We start from the raw sequence: 19,357 nt of genomic DNA on the forward strand, positions 1-19,357 counted from the left end.
CTACATAAATAATGTAAATTATGTCTGAGTGTTTCGAGTGTGCCCCTGGCTATCTGTAAATTTAAAAAACAAGAAAATGTGCTGTCTGGTTTGCTTAATATAAGGAATTTGAAATGATTTATACTTTTCATTTTGATACCTAAATATATTTTAGCAATTACATTTACTTTTGATATTTAAGTATATTTAAAAGCAAATACTTTTAGACTTTTACTGAAGTAGGATTTTACTGGGTGACTTTCACTTTTACTTGAGTAATTTTCTATTGAAGTATCTTTACTTTTACTCAAGTATGACAATTGGGTACTTTTCCCACCACTGTTTGCAATAAACTCAGCAAAAAAAGAAACCTTTTTCACGACCCTGTTTTTCAAAGATAATTTGTAAAAATCCAAATAACTTCACAGATCTTCATTGTAAAGGTGTCACAACTCCCGCCGAAGTCGACCCCTCTCCTTGTTCGGGCGGTGTTCGGCGGTCGACGTCACCGGCTTACTAGTTGCCACCGATCGATGTTTCACTGTTTGTCTGTTTAGTGTAGTTGGAGGTGTTTTCTCCAGACTATGTATTTTTAAGAGAAGATGGATTTAATAATTTGAGTAAACACGTTTTGGTTTACCTTCATCCCTGTGTCCTGCGCCTGACTCCTCCACTTCTCTAAGAAGATCCGTTACAAAAGGGTTTAAACACTGTTTCCCATGCTTGTTCAATGAACCATAAACAATTAATGAACATGCACCTGTGGAACGGTCGTTAAGACACTAACAGCTTACTGACGGTAGGCAATTAAGGTCACAGTTATGAAAATTTAGGACACTAAAGAGGCCGTTCTACTGACTCTGAAAAACACCAAAAGAAAGATGCCCAGGGTCCCTGCGCATCTGCGTGAACCTGCCTTAGGCATGCTGCAAGGAGGCATGAGGACTGCAGATGTGGCCAGGGCAATAAATTGCAATGTCTGTACTGTCAGACGCCTAAGACAGCGCTACAGGGAGACAGGACGGACAGCTGATCGTCCTCGCAGTGGCAGACCACGTGTAACAACACCTGCACAGGATCGGTTCATCCGAACATCACACCTGCCGGACAGGTACAGGATGGCAACAACAACTGCCCGAGTTACACCAGGAACGCACAATCCTTCCATCAGTTCTCAGACTGTCCGCAATAGGCTGAGAGAGGCTGGACTGAGGGCTTGTAGGCCTTGTAAGTCAGGTCCTCACCAGACATCACCGGCAACAACGTTGCCTATGGGCACAAACCCACCGTCGCTGGACCAGACAGGACTGGCAAAAAGTGCTCTTCACTGACGAGTCGCAGTTTTGTCTCACCAGGGGTGGTGGTTGGATTCGCGTTTATCGTCGAAGGAATGAGCGTTGCACCAAGGTCTGTACTCTGGAGCGGGATCGATTTGGAGGTGGAGGGTCCGTCATTGTCTGGGGCGGTGAGTCACAGTGTCACCGGACTGAGCTTGTTATCATTGCAGGAAATCTCAACGCTGTATGTTACAGGGAAGACATCCTCCTCCCTCATGTGGTACCCTTCCTGCAGGCTCATCCTGACATGACCCTCCAGCATGACATTGCCACCAGCCATACTGCTCGTTCTGTGCATGATTTCCTGCAAGACAGGAATGTTAGTGTTCTGCCATGGCCAGCGAAGAGCCCGGATCTCTTCTGGGACCTGTTGGACCGGAGGGTGAGGGCTAGGGCCATTCCCCCAGAAATGTCCGGGAACTTTCAGGTGCCTTGGTGGAAGAGTGGGGTAACATCTCACAGCAAGAACTGGCGCAGTCCACGAGGAGGAGATGCACTGCAGTACTTAATACAGCTGGTGGCCACACCAGATACTAACTGTTACTTTTGATTTTGACGCCCCCCCCCCCCCCCCCCTTTATTTCTGTTAGTCACATGTCTGTGGAAGTTGTTCAGTTTATGTCTCAGTTGTTGAATCTTGTTATGTTCATACAAATATTTTCACGTGTTAAGTTAGCTTTTTTTGCAGTTTAGTATGCATTTGCATCACTTTCAATAAGAGACTTTTATTTTCAAGGCGAACCGAAAGTGCCACTATTGTGGTTAATTCTTATTGTGGCTAGCTTCACATATGTGGCACTGGCAGTCTCCGGCTCACAAAGTAACATTGTTGCTTGCTAGCTTCTATGGAAAATGTAGGCATTGACAATGGTAAATTATTTACAGCTAGCATACTTTTAGGTTACACATGTCCACATTATCTTCGACTTGACTCCTGCTAGCTAGCTACAAAGATAACTCTGTGTTAGCTAGCTAAGTGTGTCGAATGCGTTTGAAAGTCGTTGGCTAGCTAGCTACTGTAACTAGCTATGTGCATAGCTAGATAGCTCGTTTGTTTTTATACTTCATTTAAATATGTGACTGTTAAAATGAGGTCAAATAAACTATTTTGTGATTGAAAAATGTAGTCTCATAATGACAGAAAGTAAACTACACAACTTAGCTAGAATGCCTGCCAGAGAAGCACCTTAACGTATAAATTGCCCACTGCGACGTTTTTGCATGTATACCCTTCGATAGCTCAGTTGGTAGAGCGGAGGACTGTAGAGGTTAAATAGCGATCCTTAGGTCGCTGGTTCAAATCCGGCTCGAAGGAAGACATTTTTTATTACCTGATTTGTGAAACTATAGCAATTGATACACACTGATCTAATTATCTACATGTTTGAAAAACTGGCAATGTGGTTTAAAAAAATAGATGCTAAAGTAACATTTCAAAAAGGGCGGTCTTTATTGCTCACATGACAAAATAGAGACATCTCTCAATTCTTTCACAACCACACTTTTTGATTTTTACCTTTACTTAACTAGGCAGGTCAGTTAAGAACAAATTCTTATTTTCAATGATGGCCTAGGAACAGTGGGTTAACTGCCTATCAACTCAGGGATTCGAACTTGCCTTTCGGTTACAAGTCCAACGTTCTAACCACTAGGCTACCGCCCAAACTTGGACCTGCACAATTCTAGGGATACTTTGTATTTTGTTCTGAATAAATAACAAACAAACACAAAACACAATGCACACAAACTAACACTCATTCAGAATTTACAAAGTGTAGTCAAGGGGTGGAATGTAATTGGAACCCTTTTGGGATCTACCAGGTCAAGGTATGAATCCCTCTCAGACCTGGGTTCAAATACTATTTAGGGTATTTAAATTACTTTCAAATACATTTGGAAGTAAGTAGATATGTTTTATTTGAAAAGACAAGTAGTTGAATATTGGAATCTATTTGAAAATACTGAAATAAAATGACTCAAATACACTCCCATGCATTTAAGCCAGGTATTTGAAAATAGTTTTTGAAACAAGTTAAATAGTAGGCTATTTATAGGAAATTATTTGAAAACACTTTCAAATACTTAGTTGTAGTTGATTCGGGCCACATTATTTGAAAATACTAAAATACATTGAAAATAAGTATTCAAATAACAAATACTCAAATACACGTATTTAAAGCCAGTTCTGGAATCCCTATGACATCACCAGTCCTCCGATCTTTCTTCTCAGTTGTGTTAGGTATAGGCCCGTCGTCCGTCACCAATCAACCCGGTCCTCTCGCTTGCATTGGTTGGCTGCTGTATTATGGGGACGTCGTCAGCGTCTGGAGAAGGTAAGATCAACTCATCAGTGCATCCGTTTATGTTGTTGCAGTATGTTGCACAGAACTAATAAAATATGTCATATCCTCCAAAATGTTCCTAAAAATAGGCCTAGGACACTATCTATAGTATAGCTGTTCCTGTTGAGACTGGGGGATGTCTTGACTGTCCTGTTGTGAGGCGGTGACGGCTACCTGTGTCAAGCCTCCTGCTGCCGGTTGTCCTTTTGGCACCACACACTGTGTCAGCCTGGCTGGCTTGAAGGGCAGTTTTACAACTTTGGTTGTAAAGTCCCCGTTAATCAGTTCAATTACCCTGGACTATGCCTACAGTAGGAGGTCCTATTCATATTCAGAAATTCTCCCAATAAATATGTTATCATAAGCAATGTGTTCTGAAGCCAAACACATGAGTAGGCCTTCTCATCACCCTCCCATGGGGGCTGAGACTTTGCAGTGAGTGCCTGAAACCAAGGCCATTGTTTCCCTTTAATCGTGAGATGGGGCTCAAAATAACTGCTATGGAAACACATTTAGAGACGTGACTCAGAGGCAGTAATTATCAGTTGTATCTAAGAACTACAGAGACATGGGGAAAAACACACACCCCACCTCCCACAGCTAACTGGCACCAGAGCAATTTATCATATCCAAACATCTGGCCCAAATATATCAAGTATATTTATTTTCATTAACTGGCTGACTTGGAGTGTTTGAGAAAACATATTTTAAGTTTGTCTGTGCCATTCCACTGTCTTTGTGCCCTAGCATCAAAGTCACTTTGCAGCATCAAATGCTTTTCCATTGATAGATGAGGTAATATTGATACGGTACGAGAGTGATGTAGGCAGAGCTTATTAAGGAGGTTGCTGCTGTTGTTGTTTCAACAGATGGATAATAAAACTGCGAGCTATAGGCTAATTCTGAAACAGTGAGAGATAGTGTGTGAGGCTTGCTCATGGTAGAAGTTGCCTTTAGGCACAGATCTAGGATCAGCTTACCATCCTAGAGTCCTAACCTTAGCCATTAGGAATGTGAAATGCAACACTGACCTCAGATCAGTGTCAAAGGGAAACTTCATTCTTCTCAGTGGGGCTCACCTTATCTCTCTGTTACAAAACCCTGACCATTGTAACTGTGCTGTGTCACTTTTATCCCTAGCTACATGTACATATTACCTCAATCACCTCAACTACCTCACACCCCAGCACATTGACTTGGTACCGGTACCCTTTTATTGTGTTACTATTTCCTTTTTTTGTGTGATAATTTTCTTCCTTTTTAACTTTGCATTGTTGGGAAAGGGCTCGTTTCACAGTAACGTCTACACCTGTTGTATTCGGCACGTGACAATGTTATTTGATTTGCTCACCTGTCTCCATGTCTGTGCGGATCTGCTCCTCCAGGTCTTCAGGGGACACGTAGCTGTCGGGGTCCTCCTCTCCAGGAGTTTTGGGTTTACACTTCCCACAGCAGCAGTTGAAACAGCAGCACAGGCAGCAGCAGAAGTAGCAGCCTGTTAGCACGCCGCAGACGGCAAACAGACCCTGTGTGGAGGATGGACATAGACCACTCACTATTAACACATGAACATAGACTTTCCTTTTTCACACACACACACACACACGCACGCACGCACGCACACACGCACACACACACACACCCACCTTTGCCCACCAACTGGAGAGCATGAAATAAGCATTGACGTTCTCCTCTCCAAATTGCTGTGCCACGTACAGACCGAGGGAGCCATAGCTGTCGTAGATGTTCCTCTTGGAGGCATCTGACAGCACGGAGTGGGCATTGTTGAGCTCCTTGAATTTATCTGTGGCGTTCGGGTTCTCTGGGTTCTTGTCTGGATGATATTTCAAAGCATGTTTTCTAAATAGTAAAAAATATTACGAAATTGAAAAGATGATGCAATCCGAAAGGCTTCGCTAACATAAATGTTGTTTTCATTGTTACTGTCTTGTTATTTTATGGTCTTATGTAATGAGTTCAGTAAGAGGCAGCAGTATTATCTCCCATTAGGTGTGGTTAGAAGCCTGCTCCCTCACACCCATCAACACACACACCTGCCAGGCATTGGTATATTAGTTCAATAAGCCAAAGAAAGTTGTAATAGCATGTATAGTACAATTAAAACTCTTAAGTCAGGCTAGAGAATGTAAATATTGAACCTAGAGTATATAACTGAAACACTGAGCTAACTGCTGGTGCCCAGTTCTATACATGGTGTACCAGTCTGCCATTTTGAATTCAACTGCAGTTTTTATTTTTTGGCATTAGGTCCATTGGAACCCTTGGTTGACAGACACCATGAAATAAATATAACTACAGTCACTTTTACATAATTCCTTTTTTTCTCACTCTTTTTTTGCTGTAAATTATAATTTCTCATCAACATTTCATGACGCTCTGAAGCACGTCTGCTTGTTTATTTTTAATGAAGCCAAGAGGCTCTGAAAATGCTGCTATGATTACATATTCATTAACCACAAACAAGGGCTGTTCAAACGCTAACCATTTGGATGGTTCCTGGAAGTGAATTCCAATTAGAGCAATTAATTAAGAACTACTAATTGTGATGGCATCTGTATGACTCGAGTCTGAAGTGAATTTATATTAGAAGTCATTAGATTCTGACTTACTACATGTTGGAATGCCTTACTACATAATGGAAATGTATTGGTGAAATGAGAGAGAAGTCAAGGTATGAACGAGGGCTTGACAGGCATCCTTTGACTGAAATGTAGGTTATAGGATAAAAGAGTTATCTTAAACAAAATCTACATTCAAATGTAGAATTACATTACCAAATATAATTGATAACGGCTTGAGTTAAGACAATTGATTTGGATTAGGTCTAATCATCAAAGGTTCCTTTCATACTAACATTATTACACAATAACCATATTAAAGTTGAGTACTGAGACCAGTGAGTTTTATCAGCAGCTCTCCATATTATAGGAAGTCTGTCCTGCTATTTTATTATAAGGATGAGGTACTACTTGTCGTGTGGGTACATAGCAATTTGTCTGCTGCAATAATGCTAGGGTCATACAATTCCCAACAGGTTGTGACAAGCTTCCAAGTACACCCACGCTTGTGTGTGGGAAACGCGCACACACACACACACACACACACACACACACACACACACACACACACACACACACACACACACACACACACACACACACACACACTTGATATGAACTGAGTACAACGAGGGGTACCATCTGTTCTGTAGTATTAATATTTTAGTTTTATGGAAGTCATATTGTATTCATGCAGCTGTCTGACAATCACTTGCTGTGATTATAAAAGGTCTTGTAGCAGTCAGTCACTCTGTCTCACAAAGTTATTCTTTTTCTACATCTGTGCCACATTTCTCCTGAAAAACATCCCATTAAAATGATTCCCTCTGACCTCCATAGACATTGGTTGTTACATGACGTTTGTTTGTGCATGGTTACAGATCAATGTATAACCTGCTTTGATGAAGAAAAGGATCTTTGTTTACAAACCAAAATCCAACAGCATTACAGTATTTCTAGTTATATGGATAAAAGTTTCTCCAAGAGTCAACATGCTGAAGGGTTGTTGTCAGTGATGTAACATGCAGTCCAGTTTCTCCATTGAGGCATAAGGTTATATGTTACTCTACAAAGCCAATGACTCCAAATGGTGGGTCCTCGCTTCAAGGCAACAACTAAATCTATAAATGGGTTGCACATGCACAAACACACAAGGAGCAAGGATTTAGTGTGTGTGGTGTTTTTTGTGTGTGTGTGTGTGTGTGTGTGTGTGTGTGTGTGTGTGTGTGTGTGTGTGTGTGTGTGTGTGTGTGTGTGTGTGTGTGTGTGTGTGTGTGTGTGTACCTGTATGACTTCTTGATGTCATCCGGTGTACAGGTCTTGTCGAGGCCCAGGACCAGATAGAGGGCCTCTCCTGAGGTGGACAGGGAACGTTGCCTTTGCTCTGACATCTTTTCTCACCATTACCTGCACAACACATCACAATGATTTTCATATGATACCTGATGTTGACTGTGCGGTTGTTCAGCTGATCCCCTGATCTGCCAGTAATTGTATACTGTTCACACAGCATCTCTATTCATTATTGATAGAACTGTTGTAAATATTAATTAAAAAACTTCCCACAGGGAACCTACAGTTCAATTGTTTCCCAAACTCTCCCTCACTATGTTTTATCTTCAACACTCTGTTCGATCCAAGAGTCACTAAATACATTGTCCAAATTTATCAGAGAACACCAAAATGAGAGAACCTGTTGCCTTACTGTTGAAACATGGACTAAGACCTCAAAAACCAAACAACAGAACTCAAAAGACTTAAGATACATTTTTGCCAAAAACATCCTCTGCATTTGTCCACAGTTATTCCTATCGCTGTCTCTGACTTTCCCGTTCCTCTCTTTCATACCTGTTCCTCTGTCCAGGCCGTCAGCTCCAGTGCTTCAGTCGTCCCTGTGAGAGACAGACAGGTCAGTGGAGTCAGGTGTCTGCTCTGTGGAGGACTAGATCAGCGGATGAGATGAATAAAAAATACAGGCAGATAGTCATGGGCTCACATTTCAGCAGGCCTCGCTGCCAGTGGCCCTAACCTGGTTACCTGGATGTTGGGTTGGGGTTTAAAGGGGACTCGGATGTAGGTCTACTATACTGCAGGATACTGAGGTGTTTGGGTGGAATAGTAACGGGGTTCAACTGGTTGATGACTGTCTGAGAGGATAGTGAAAGATAAGGTAAAATATTTAATGTAATGTTGTGCTTTTTAGTATACTATCTGTTTAGTAGACTCGATAGGTTTCCACCATGGTTTTCACAAGACCTCTGTATTCAGTGACACAAGAGCACCACCTACTGGAATATAGAAGAAAGGTAAGGAAAATAATATTTTCCTGCATGAATACTCTTCCACAAGATGGCGATACATACATGCATATTTTACATATGAACATGACCAGAGGTAAAAACGTAGCTCCATAAAGGGTTTGCAGGTGGACTCAAAGTTTACCGTAACAATATAAATCGTTTTCACCTCAGCTCAGTGTATATAAAGACTAATGATAGCAATAGTAAAAGGCAAGATGGCGCCGACAGACATGGCAGCACTGGTTCTAGTTCACTAAGTAACTTTGCAGTATTTTGTTTTTTTGTGTGTTATTTTTTACATTATTAGCTCTGAACGTTTATTGTTTTACAAGCATTTCGCTACATCCGCAATATCATCACCTAATTATGTCTATGTGACCAATGCAATTTGATTTGATGTTATATCTAATCATTTAGATCGGGTAAAGTTATCAGACCAGTGATTCTATCAAGGAGTGGCATATCACAGTTGTAATTTATTCTTCATGGTGTTGTTAGTCCATAGAAAACCACAAATTGGCATGAAGGATTGGATTCAAATGTTATTGACGGTCCATTTCCTGATAAAAAACAGCCATTTTTATTGTTCAAGTCTAGTCAAATTAAACGTGTGGACTTATTACATCTGAACATGTTATATAAGGAATGCCACTTTTTGCCAATAGTCAGTAGCTCTTATCCAGAGGGGCCCACTGTATCATCAATTAGCGCTAACGACTCCTCTGGTTCCCTAAAGGCTGTCACCGACAAAGGAGGAGGGGGTGGGAGGTGTGGGGGGGATTGCAACAAGATACTTGTAGCTGCTTGGAGAATCAGCAGGTATGCAGTTAACCTGTCCCTGGACTCCATGCTCTGTACTCCACGCCCCCCTGGGCTTGCTGAGTGCCTGATGCAGCTGAGCATATCTGCCTAGGGACCAAAATGTGTGTGCTATAAAGGAACTGTTGGAGGAATTAATTAACAAATGTTTTCCTACCCTTTCCCACAGAGAGTCACACTCATGGGAGTGTGTACACATACACACACATGCATGCACACACTTATGTCATTTTAGAGTGGTCAAGTGGTTTGTTGAAAACATTTAGTAAAAAATACCAAATAAACACCAACCTCAAATAGACTTTTTGAAATGGGTATGAAAAATGCAGTTAATTAATCACCACAGCTAGGCCCAGTCATTCTGACCCGTTAGAACGTCACCAGTCGATATCTAGTCTAATGGGTCTGGATTGGCTTGTCCTTTGCTAAGGTTGATATCGGGTCTACTATCATGTGCCTAGTCTTCGCTGAGGGTGAGTGACTGGCTGGTGGAGTGATTTGGCACACTGTTGCTTCAGTTGCCTGGAAAAGACGCAGGACCTCCCAAGGAGTGTGATTGTGTGGAATTGCATTGAGAGTGCCGTAGAAGAGAGGGAGGGAGGGATGTAGTGGAGGAGAAGCCATAGGGGTACTCATTATGCCCCTCAACTGGCATTCAGCCTGACTGTTGCCATGGTACAGCTCAGCCTTGTCCCCCAGTTCTCCTGCATAAGACCCCCAAAAAAGTTGAATCAGAATGTAAGTAGAGGTGGTTCTTAGAGCAGTGTTTTCAGGAGAGAATTCTTGAATGGAATGGTGTGTTCCTTGACTTCATGGAAAGAAGGTATTATTTAGGTCTAGCCTACTACTCACACGACCTGACAATAGAGACCTACCGGACAATAGCCACTGTCTGCAGGTAATAGGTGTTAGTAATGGATATAGGTCAGCCTGACATTGATGCAGGACAGGCGGAGTATGAGTTCTGTTCTCTCCCTCTCTCTCTCTCTCTCAGATACATTTGTGGGAAGTTCTCCTTCCTACTGCGTCAGTTGAAATGGCATGGAAACAATGTTGATTCAACCAGTGTGTGCCCAGCGGGTGGTTGCCAATCTGTTTAGCTAATATTCCACTCCATTCCTTGTATTCCATGTCATGTCAGTGCTAGAGGCGTAACTAAAGACACGTGGATTCGAATGCAGGCTGTATAACAACCGGATGTGATTGGGAGTCCCGTAGGGCAGCGCACAATTGGCCCACCGTCGTCCGGGTTTGGCTGGTGTAGGCCGTCATTGTAAATAAGATTTTGTTCTTAATCGACTTGCCTAGTTAAATAAAGGTTACATGTGCCAAAGTGTGCATAGCTAGCCAGGCTTTCAAAATTAATTTCAGATGTAAGTAGCCTATTCTTGATTTGTATTATATTAGTCTGAGCTATCAGACACCCTATAGCTTAATAAATAGATCATTAAAAAACATAACTTTTTGTATACTGGAAGTGTATTCCACTAAATTCCACCATAGCCTCACATTGAAAACTGGAGTCCCACTTCTCAAGTACGCTACAACTGGATGACTCATGCAAGAAAGGTAATCACATGCAATGATGTGGACTGCTCTAGGGCAAACCCCATTGTGCTGGAATACCCTTGTGGAGATCCGCGCCGTCGGTGAACGACTGCTCAAATCAGTATCGGGGGATCGCCCTGGACGTCTAGCCAATAGCGTAGCTTGTTGCAAACGAAGTCTATGCCATTGTCCAATCACTATAGATGTGACATTAGTAGCCATGCTGCAATTGGATAAATTGGGCACGGGCGTTATGCGGTCGCTCGAACGGTTCCATCTCTGGCAGGTGGTGTGTTCGAGAGCAGACTAATGTTTAGGAAGATGGCTAGCTAGGTAGTGAAAGGAGATACATTTACCTTGATTCACATTTTTGCTTTTTCGTTGCACTTAATATTGTTTGCCGGACGCCGAGTTTGAGTGAGATTGACGTCGGGTTTCCCCTTGAGCCAACCACTTTCTGTTGAAATTACACAGTGCTGCATTGAGTGGAACAGAATTGTGGTCAATTACGGGTACTATTTATACTTGCATTGTGAAAAAAGACCGAATACATATTGATAATGTTTCTTCTGGCACGTTAAATGAATACCACCAAACCACTGTAAAGGCAACTTCTCCAATATTTACCTCGTAGGATTCCTTTCACTTCATCCACCAGTGTTGTACATCGGTAGCTGTCGTGTTTTGAGGGGTCGTTCCTTTTGTTTAGATTTGGAGACATATCACGATGAATCACGTCTGAGAGGAGTTTTGGACAGAAAATGAGTACGCGTTTTTATAAAGATGCAGAAAATATAGAGGCCTCGTCTTTTGAGGGCCCAAATCTGTGTGGAATAAGGAGCGAAGGAGCAGCATGAAAATAATCCGGATAGAATGGGAGCAAATGAGACGAGAAACATAGACAATATCAATGACGGCGATTTTGTCACGTTTAAAGTCGCCAAGAACAAGTAGCCTACCTTACTGCTGAAACATTACCACTGATCCCCCCACAAAGGAGGGATACCGCTCTGCAATCAACCCTATTATTTTCTTGCATTTCATTTTCCATTCTATCAATTAATTTCTGTTTATACATTTTTTTTTAATTTGAATTTTGATCTGGATCCAGCTCTGACTTTGTTCAATGGAAGTATGTTATCAGCTGCCGGTTTTGCCTCTAGACAGGCCGGTTCCTAAGCATGTCCTCAGCCGGAGAGGTGCCATCAGTTTCAGCTCCAGCTCGTCTCTCTTCGGCGCTCCTGATCCAAGACAGCTGTCTCAGGTACTACCTAATTATTTGACCTGTTTCGGTTTCAAATACATGGTTTCTGCACGCCATATTGACACTACATAATCAAGTTGATGACAAACGTCATGTACTACCTAATAACCAGCTGTTGAATCGCTTCTTTCAGATTCATGAGTCGTATGGGAATCCTGCAGGTGGTATCAATTTGCAATGTCACCCTGAAACTGTACAACATGAACCGTTGTAATTGATCAGTTAATACAGTCACGTTTCAATTCTGCACATACACATGACTGTACAGTATCTGGAACATTGTCTGTTTTGTTATTGTTGCAATGCTTAGTGTTAGTTGCAACAACTGTCTCCTACCAGTTGTTATAATGTGTGCGCCGAGGAATGTGCTGCCTGTCTACTTTGTAGTGTGTTCCAATCTAGACACGTTAACAGACTCGCGTTAAAATATTGAGCCACATTGGATAACCTATTCCTTTAGTTCTTATCCTCCAATTGCACAGTAGGCCTATTAATGGCATAGTTGTGCAATGTCGCTTAGGCCTATGAGTTTCAGTATCTTTTGATGCAAACTTTGCAAGGAAGCCAATATCTTTGTCATTATAACGTCATAACATTATTATTATATTTTCAATTTGGTAAGTTCTGGAACTGATAACATATGACTAAAGTAATCAACTAATGGTGATGATGCGAACTTGTATCATGTTTAGTAGTTCGTAGTCATCCTACAGAATAGTTATACATCGCACTTTTGTTCAAGTCAGCCCCCCCCCCCCCCCCCCCCCCCATTTAACTCCCATGGCATTGTAACACATTAACCAGGCAGTGAGACGTGTGTTTTGTGTTCGGGTCCCATCCCTCTTCGGTGGGCAATCCATTAGTCTTTTGTCAAGCCCACTGCTTCACATAACCACCCACGTGTGTCTGCTTTCAAATCACACTCATTGACAGATATACAGCCCCTCTCTGAGCCCACCTTTCTCTGGCTCTCAGGATAAATTCTTTTCTGTCAGGTGTTGTGGAATGTGCGCAGGGATATATCAACCAGACAAGCTACATCCATCCATCACTCCGGGCCCTTTGTGTTCCATCATCCTTGTAGAAGTGGTGTGTGTTAGCATGCATTGTGGGATAGTAGAGGGTCCGATTGTGTGGGCTCACATTCTAGAGCACTGGTCTCTGATGGACCATGCTTCAGACCCTCCCCACTGAAGGACCACCGGAGTCCCGACCACCCAGCATAGAATTTGTTACTAGAACGGATAAAGTCTCGCTCAGTTTTCTGATGTGATGATCATTAGTTAGTTGAATATTCCAAATGGCTGCCATGTTACACCATGTAACGTTGCTTTGAACAGGGGATGTCCCTTCTGCTCATTCTAGTTCTATGCCCCCTGTGAGAAGACCATAGTCAGCAGGGCGCTAGATCAGATGGCCCTGTGTACAAATGCACTGTAGGGTCCATTGTGCTCCTGGGTTGTGTTTGCCTCTTGTTTTTCTGGAGTGGGCCACAGTTCATTTGTAATGGGTGGCTGTGTGCTGTTGGGCTCTTACGAGCTGCAGGCTTTGTGGGGTTACTTGATTTGCATCAGATTTTGGTTTCTTCATGTGAAGAGATCAGCACTACAGAGTTAAGACTTGCCCCAGTAGGGGAGGTAAGACTTGCCCCAGTAGGGGAGGTAAGACTTGCCCCAGTAGGGGAGGTAAGACTTGCCCCAGTGGGGGAGGTAAGACTTGCCCCAGTAGGGGAGGTAAGACTTGCCCCAATAGGGGAGGTAAGACTTGCCCCAGTAGGGGGAGGTAAGACTTGCCCCAGTAGGGGGAGGTAAGACTTGCCCCAGTAGGGGGAGGTAAGACTTGCCCCAGTAGGGGGAGGTAAGACTTGCCCCAGTAGGGGGAGGTAAGACTTGCCCCAGTAGGGGAGGTAAGACTTGCCCCAGTAGGGGAGGGAAGGGAGATGTTTGCTTTGTGGGCTTTTTCAGAACACACACCATCGCTGCCATGGTGCGACTACTGTCCCTCTCAACATTTGTGTTTTTCTCCCACTGTTTGGCCATAAGGGTGAGTCTTTTCCTCTGTGGTCACTGCAGTGTCTTTTCTGTGGTTCTGGAACCAGTGTGCTCGCTGCTTGGTCCTGGTGTTTGTGGAAGCAGGGACATGGGAACGGCTAGAGCTAGCCTTACTGAGGGAGCCGGTTCAACGTGCCCAGTTTCTGAGGCCACTCAGATCTCACTCACATTTCCTCTTGTAAACAGAGGGTGGAAGTGTAGAGTTCAAGCACAAAAACAAAAGTTTCCTTGGAGTATGCATGTGAATGGGTGTGAAATATGCTCTAGAAGAGGCGTAGCGGCTCCCATGGCCACAGCATTGGAAGAGAAGCTTTGTTTGTGTCCGTAGGGCTTTTAGTTTGCAGCAATATTGTAGCCTACTGCATGCAGACTCTGTAGACAGGATCAATGGAATGACATTACATTTAAATGAGAAACACCTTCTAGGGGCCTATACATATGTAGGTTGAGGTGTAAAAAGGGAAGGCTAAAGTATATTCTATGGCTTCAAGGTGTTTGACTTAGATATGACATCAGGATAATGTCCAAGTAGATTGGAAACAGAGTGGGCAGGTCCACCCTAGGAGTCAAGTAGACATTAGTTTGATGTCGGACACTTTGACAAGTCCTGTTGTACAGGACAAGGAGTAGAACACGGTCATTTAATCATGTGGTTTACATTACACACAGGCAAGATTACCTCATTTGACTCCTGAGTTGGTGTTTACATCGAGAGAGCCAGGCCATTACAGGGAACAATGCAGCTGCCAGTACCATGTGCCACTGTGCCTGGAGCATTGATCGATCACTGAAATACACACCGCGGAGCCAATAGATTTCTCAATATCAATGTCGACAGAAACACCCTGTTGATGAGTTGGAGCAGTAAGTCACATGCTGATTTACGACAGGAAAAAGGAGAATTGGCAAATATAATCCAGCGAGGTACGCAACAGGACGAGATGCCCCCGGTTGTTTTTCTGCAGACAGAGGGGCTCCCATCAAGAGTTGTTGGCTGTGGGCGTGTTTAGGGGGGTGTAAAAGAGTGCACTTTTATTGTTGCGTTGGCTCGTTGACGTTAACTGAAGCGATACGGTTTTGAGATGGTGGCATGTGTGGCTAGATTGATGTAGTTTCAGGATGTGGTAAGAATGCTGAAGGAGCTGTTCAGAGCCTTGCTGCTGCTCTTTCACATTCACACGACTTTAACCCCCAACACGCCAAACTGACACAACCTTCATGAGAATAGTCTGACTGTTCCCCCTTTAGGAATAGCACTGTCCCTTATCAAATGTCTGGAGTTTTCTTTACATGACTCAGTTAACAGGAGTATTTACTCTCCCTGGAGGAGTTTAGGACTTCAGTTCAGGACCTTATTTACAGTAGGAAACAGGAAGGATCTAAACTAACCGTACAATTCTCTCTCTCTCGGGGCCCCTCTGTCACGTTAGTGTTGTTTATGTGCTACTGTGTTGAGTACAATGGGATGTGAGAATGAGGCTGTACACGTCAACACCACAGACAGTTTGTGCTGCATTCTCACTGCTCGGGCTACAAGCAAGTCTTCCTTCCTGCTCTTTGTGTTTACTCTGTGAAACATTAGCATTGGAGTGGCGGTTATGAATGACTACATTTTTACCTTGATTCACTTCACATGCAACAGGTGTTTCAATACCCTGAGCCACTGCCTGGATGGCTGTGGAATTCCACTGCAGTGAAATCTCCCTGCAACAGCCCGGAGTGGAGTGTGTCCACTCCCTATATAACCCGTGTTGGCAAGCAGATTCAAACTGGATTTGTGTAAGCAATGGCACACACGCGTGCACACATGCAGCAACCTGCATTGCAGTTAAGTCCAGGTTTATGGCTTTAGCACTGCCTTACTGGAATGTACCATGACGTATTACAGCATTGCACCGCGAGGGTCCATAACTCAGGAGGAAGCTGTCACTTTATGAAGCTCTGCTGCTCTATCTGTTTAGACACACCGTGTGTATTATTCCAGAGTTTATGGGAATAGTGATGGCTTCCTCCTTAGCCTGACTTGTGCTGTCTGTCTGTGGGCAGTCCTCAGCTAGAACCCAGTGTTTTATGCCCTGGGCTAGAACCCAGTGTTTTATGCCCTGGGCTAGAACCCAGTGTTTTATGCCCTGGGCTAGAACCCAGTGTTTTATGCCCTGGGCTAGAACCCAGTGTTTTATGCCCTGGGCTAGAACCCAGTGTTTTGCGCCCTGGGCTAGAACCCAGTGTTTTGCGCCCTGGGCTAGAACCCAGTGTTTTGCGCCCTCAGCTAGAACCCAGTGTTTTGCGCCCTCAGCTAGAACCCAGTGTTTTATGCCCTCAGCTAGAACCCAGTGTTTTATGCCCTGGGCTAGAACCCAGTGTTTTATGTCCTAGGCTAGAACCCAGTGTTTTATGCCCTGGGCTAGAACCCAGTGTTTTATGTCCTGGGCTAGAACCCAGTGTTTTATGCCCTGGGCTAGAACCCAGTGTTTTATGCCCTCGGCTAGAACCCAGTGTTTTATGCCCTCGGCTAGAACCCAACATGAGGAAGTCAGGTTTTATCAATGGGGCTAAAACAGGGAAGTGTGTGTGTGTGGATGAGCTTTGACCAGTCTCTGCTGAACACCACTGTAAAGACCTGGAGCTGCTAGACTTGGCATAAATGATCATTCGCAGGGTTAGCTCTGTAGAGTTCTGGTTGGGTTTAGATTCACTAGCTTCAAGTACGCCTTCAATACAGCATCAACTAGGCTACATGAGACCAAACTCAATGCTGAAAACTTTCTCAATGCGTTATGCTTGAATTCTGTCTGAAAACATTTGTTTGTTTACTTAATCTAAAACGTTTATCTCAGACAAAAGGTACATTTTAAGGCACACTTTGTTAGTTTGTTTGCAAGTAGGTTAAATGACAACCTACATACACTATGGTGGTAACCTGTCTATGGCTGAATCCTCCATCCAGTCTGACCTACAAACCCAGAGACCCTGGGTGGGTTGCCTGACCCTGGTCTGAGGGGGATATCCTATCTATCTTGAACAATTTTGGGGCGGTAGGTAGCAAAGTGGTTAGTGTTGGGCCGGTAACTGAAAGGTTGCTAGATCGAATCCCTGAGCTGACAAGGTTAAAATCTGTTCTGCACCCGAACAAGGCAGTTAACCCACTGTCATTGTAAATAAGAATTTGTTCTTAACTGACTTGCCTCGTTAAAGGTAAAATAAAAATATATGCAACAATTTCCTATTTTTTTATTGAGTTACAGTTCAGATGAGGAAATCAGTCAATTTAAATAAATGAATTTGGTCCTAATCTATGGATTTCACATGACTGGGAATTAGAGGTCGACAGATTGTTTTTTTTCAACGCCGATACCGATTATTGGAGGACCAAAAAAAGCCGATACCGATTAATCAGCAGATGTTTTAAATGTTTTATATATATATGACAATTACAACAATACTGAATGAACACTTATTTTAACTTAATATAATACATCAATAAAATCAATTTAGTCCCAAATAAATAATGAAAAGTTAAATTTGGTTTAAATAATGCAAAAACAAAGTGTTGGAGAAGAAAGTAAAAGTGCAATATGTGCCATGTAAAAAAGCTAACGTTTAATTTCCTTGCTCAGAACATGAGAACATATGAAAGCTGGTGGTTCCTTTTAACATGAGTCTTCAATATTCCCAGGTAAGAAGTTTTAGGTTGTAGTTATTATAGGAATTATAGGACTATTTCTCTCTATACCATTTGTATTTCATATACCCTTGACTATTGGATGTTCTAATAGGTACTTCAGTATAGCTAGCCTAATCTCGGGAGTTGATAGGCTTGAAGTCATAAACAGCGCAATGCTTGAAGCACAGCGAAGAGCTGCTGGCAAATGGAAGAAAGTGCTGTTTGAATGAATGCTTACGAGCCTGCTGCTGCCTACCACCGCTCAGACTGCTCTTTCAAATCATAGACTTAATTATAATAACGCACAGAAATACGAGCCTTAGCTCATTAATATGGTCAAATCCAGAAACTGTCATTTCAAAAACAAAACGTTTTTTTCTTTCAGTGAAATACGGAACCGTTCCGTATTTTATCTAACAGGTGTCATCCCTAAGTCTAAATATTCCTGTTACATTGCACAATCTTCAATATTATGTACAATTCTGTCAAATTAATTACGGTCTTTGTTAGGAAGAAATGGTCTTCCCACAGTTCGCAACGAGCCAGGCGGCCCAAACTGCTGCATATACCCTGACTCTGCTTGCACAGAACGCAAGAGAAGTGAAACAATTTCCCTAGTTAAAAGAAATTCATGTTAGCAGGCAATATTAACTAAATATGTAGGTTTAAAAATATATACTTGTGTATTGATTTTAAGAAAGGCATTGATGTTTATGGTTAGGTACACATTGGTGCAACGACAGTGCTTTTTTTCGTGAATGCGCTTGTTAAATCACCCGTTTGGCGAAGTAGGTTGTGATTCAATAATAAATTAACAGGCAGCGCATTGACTATATGCAACGCAGGACAAGCTAGATAAACTAGTAATATCATCAACCATGTGTAGTTAGTTTTTTTTATAAGATAAGTTTAATGCTAGCTAGCACCTTACCTTGGCTCCTTGCTGCACTGGCATAACAAGTAGTCAGCCTGCCACGCAGTCTCCTCGTGGAGTGCAATGTAATCGGCCATAATCGGTGTCCAAAAATGGCGATTACCGATTGTTATGAAAACTTGAAATTGGCCCTAATTAATCGTCCATTCCGATTTTAATCGGTCGACCTCTGCTGGGAATACAGATATGCATCTGTCGGTCACAAATACTTTAAGAGAAATGGGCCTCACAATGAGCCTCGGGATCTCATCACGGTATTTCTGTGCATTCAAATTGTCCGTAGCTTATGCCTGCCCGTACCATAACCCCACTGCCACCATGGGGCTCTCTGTTCACAACATTGACATCAGCAAACTGCTTGCCGACACAACGCCATGCACGTGGTCTGCGGTTGTGAGGCTAGTTGGACGTACTGTCAAATTCTCTAATGACATTGGAGGCGGCTTATGGTAGAGAAATGAACATGAAATTCTCTGGCAACAGCTCTGGTGGACATTCCTGCAGTCAGCATGCCAATTGCATGCTCCCTCAACTTGAGAC

General features: G+C 42.9%; 2 protein-coding genes, 1 long non-coding RNA gene and 1 other non-coding gene across 8 annotated transcripts in view; 3 read left to right on the forward strand and 1 right to left on the reverse strand.

Moving 5' to 3' along the window:
• The first annotated feature begins 2,113 nt into the window (after window positions 1-2,113).
• On the forward strand, window positions 2,114-5,179 carry LOC115150985 (uncharacterized). Its single transcript, XR_003867186.1, has 3 exons — window positions 2,114-2,186; window positions 3,547-3,649; window positions 5,044-5,179. It is a non-coding gene; the product is annotated as an uncharacterized LOC115150985 (long non-coding RNA).
• On the forward strand, window positions 2,546-2,631 carry trnay-gua (transfer RNA tyrosine (anticodon GUA)). Its single transcript is given in 2 exon segments — window positions 2,546-2,582; window positions 2,596-2,631. It is a non-coding gene; the product is annotated as a tRNA-Tyr (tRNA).
• Window positions 2,743-11,925, reverse strand: LOC115150969 (dnaJ homolog subfamily C member 5). 3 transcript variants are annotated; one of them, XM_029694849.1, is made up of 6 exons: window positions 11,864-11,925; window positions 8,086-8,129; window positions 7,522-7,644; window positions 5,305-5,518; window positions 5,010-5,184; window positions 2,743-3,640 (listed from the first exon to the last, which is right to left on the reverse strand). In XM_029694849.1, the coding sequence occupies exons 3-6, from the start codon at window positions 7,626-7,628 to the stop codon at window positions 3,552-3,554; spliced, it is 585 nt and encodes a 194-aa protein (XP_029550709.1). In that variant the 5' UTR covers window positions 7,629-7,644; window positions 8,086-8,129; window positions 11,864-11,925; the 3' UTR covers window positions 2,743-3,551. The 3 variants fall into 3 exon arrangements, with proteins under 3 accessions (XP_029550709.1, XP_029550700.1, XP_029550719.1); XM_029694840.1 differs by lacking the exon at window positions 11,864-11,925 and adding an exon at window positions 11,532-11,657; XM_029694859.1 differs by lacking the exon at window positions 11,864-11,925 and adding an exon at window positions 8,275-8,445.
• A 79-nt stretch (window positions 11,926-12,004) lies between these two features.
• The window catches only part of LOC115150939 (high affinity cAMP-specific 3',5'-cyclic phosphodiesterase 7A-like), a 42,504-nt gene continuing 35,151 nt past the window's right edge, over window positions 12,005-19,357 (forward strand). For 2 of the 3 annotated variants that reach the window (XM_029694790.1, XM_029694799.1), the window contains exon 1: window positions 12,005-12,168. In XM_029694790.1, coding sequence (XP_029550650.1) covers window positions 12,031-12,168 — 138 coding nt within the window. In that variant the 5' untranslated portion in view covers window positions 12,005-12,030. Of the gene's footprint in view, window positions 12,169-12,301; window positions 12,330-19,357 lie in introns of all 3 variants that reach the window. The other variant, XM_029694807.1, reaches the window with a different exon arrangement.

Source organism: Salmo trutta, chromosome 2, assembly GCF_901001165.1.
Source record: "Salmo trutta chromosome 2, fSalTru1.1, whole genome shotgun sequence".
NCBI lineage: Eukaryota > Metazoa > Chordata > Actinopteri > Salmoniformes > Salmonidae > Salmo > Salmo trutta.

Excerpts from the sequence above, each read along its gene's own strand:
- LOC115150969 (XM_029694849.1), bottom strand. The coding sequence starts at position 7,628 with ATGTCAGAGCAAAGGCAACGTTCCCTGTCCACCTCAGGAGAGGCCCTC. Across the intron at positions 5,519-7,521 it reads GACATCAAGAAGTCATACAG|AAAACATGCTTTGAAATATC; the intron begins GTACACACACAC and ends TTTACTATTTAG. Across the intron at positions 5,185-5,304 it reads TCTCCAGTTGGTGGGCAAAG|GGTCTGTTTGCCGTCTGCGG; the intron begins GTGGGTGTGTGT and ends TCCTCCACACAG.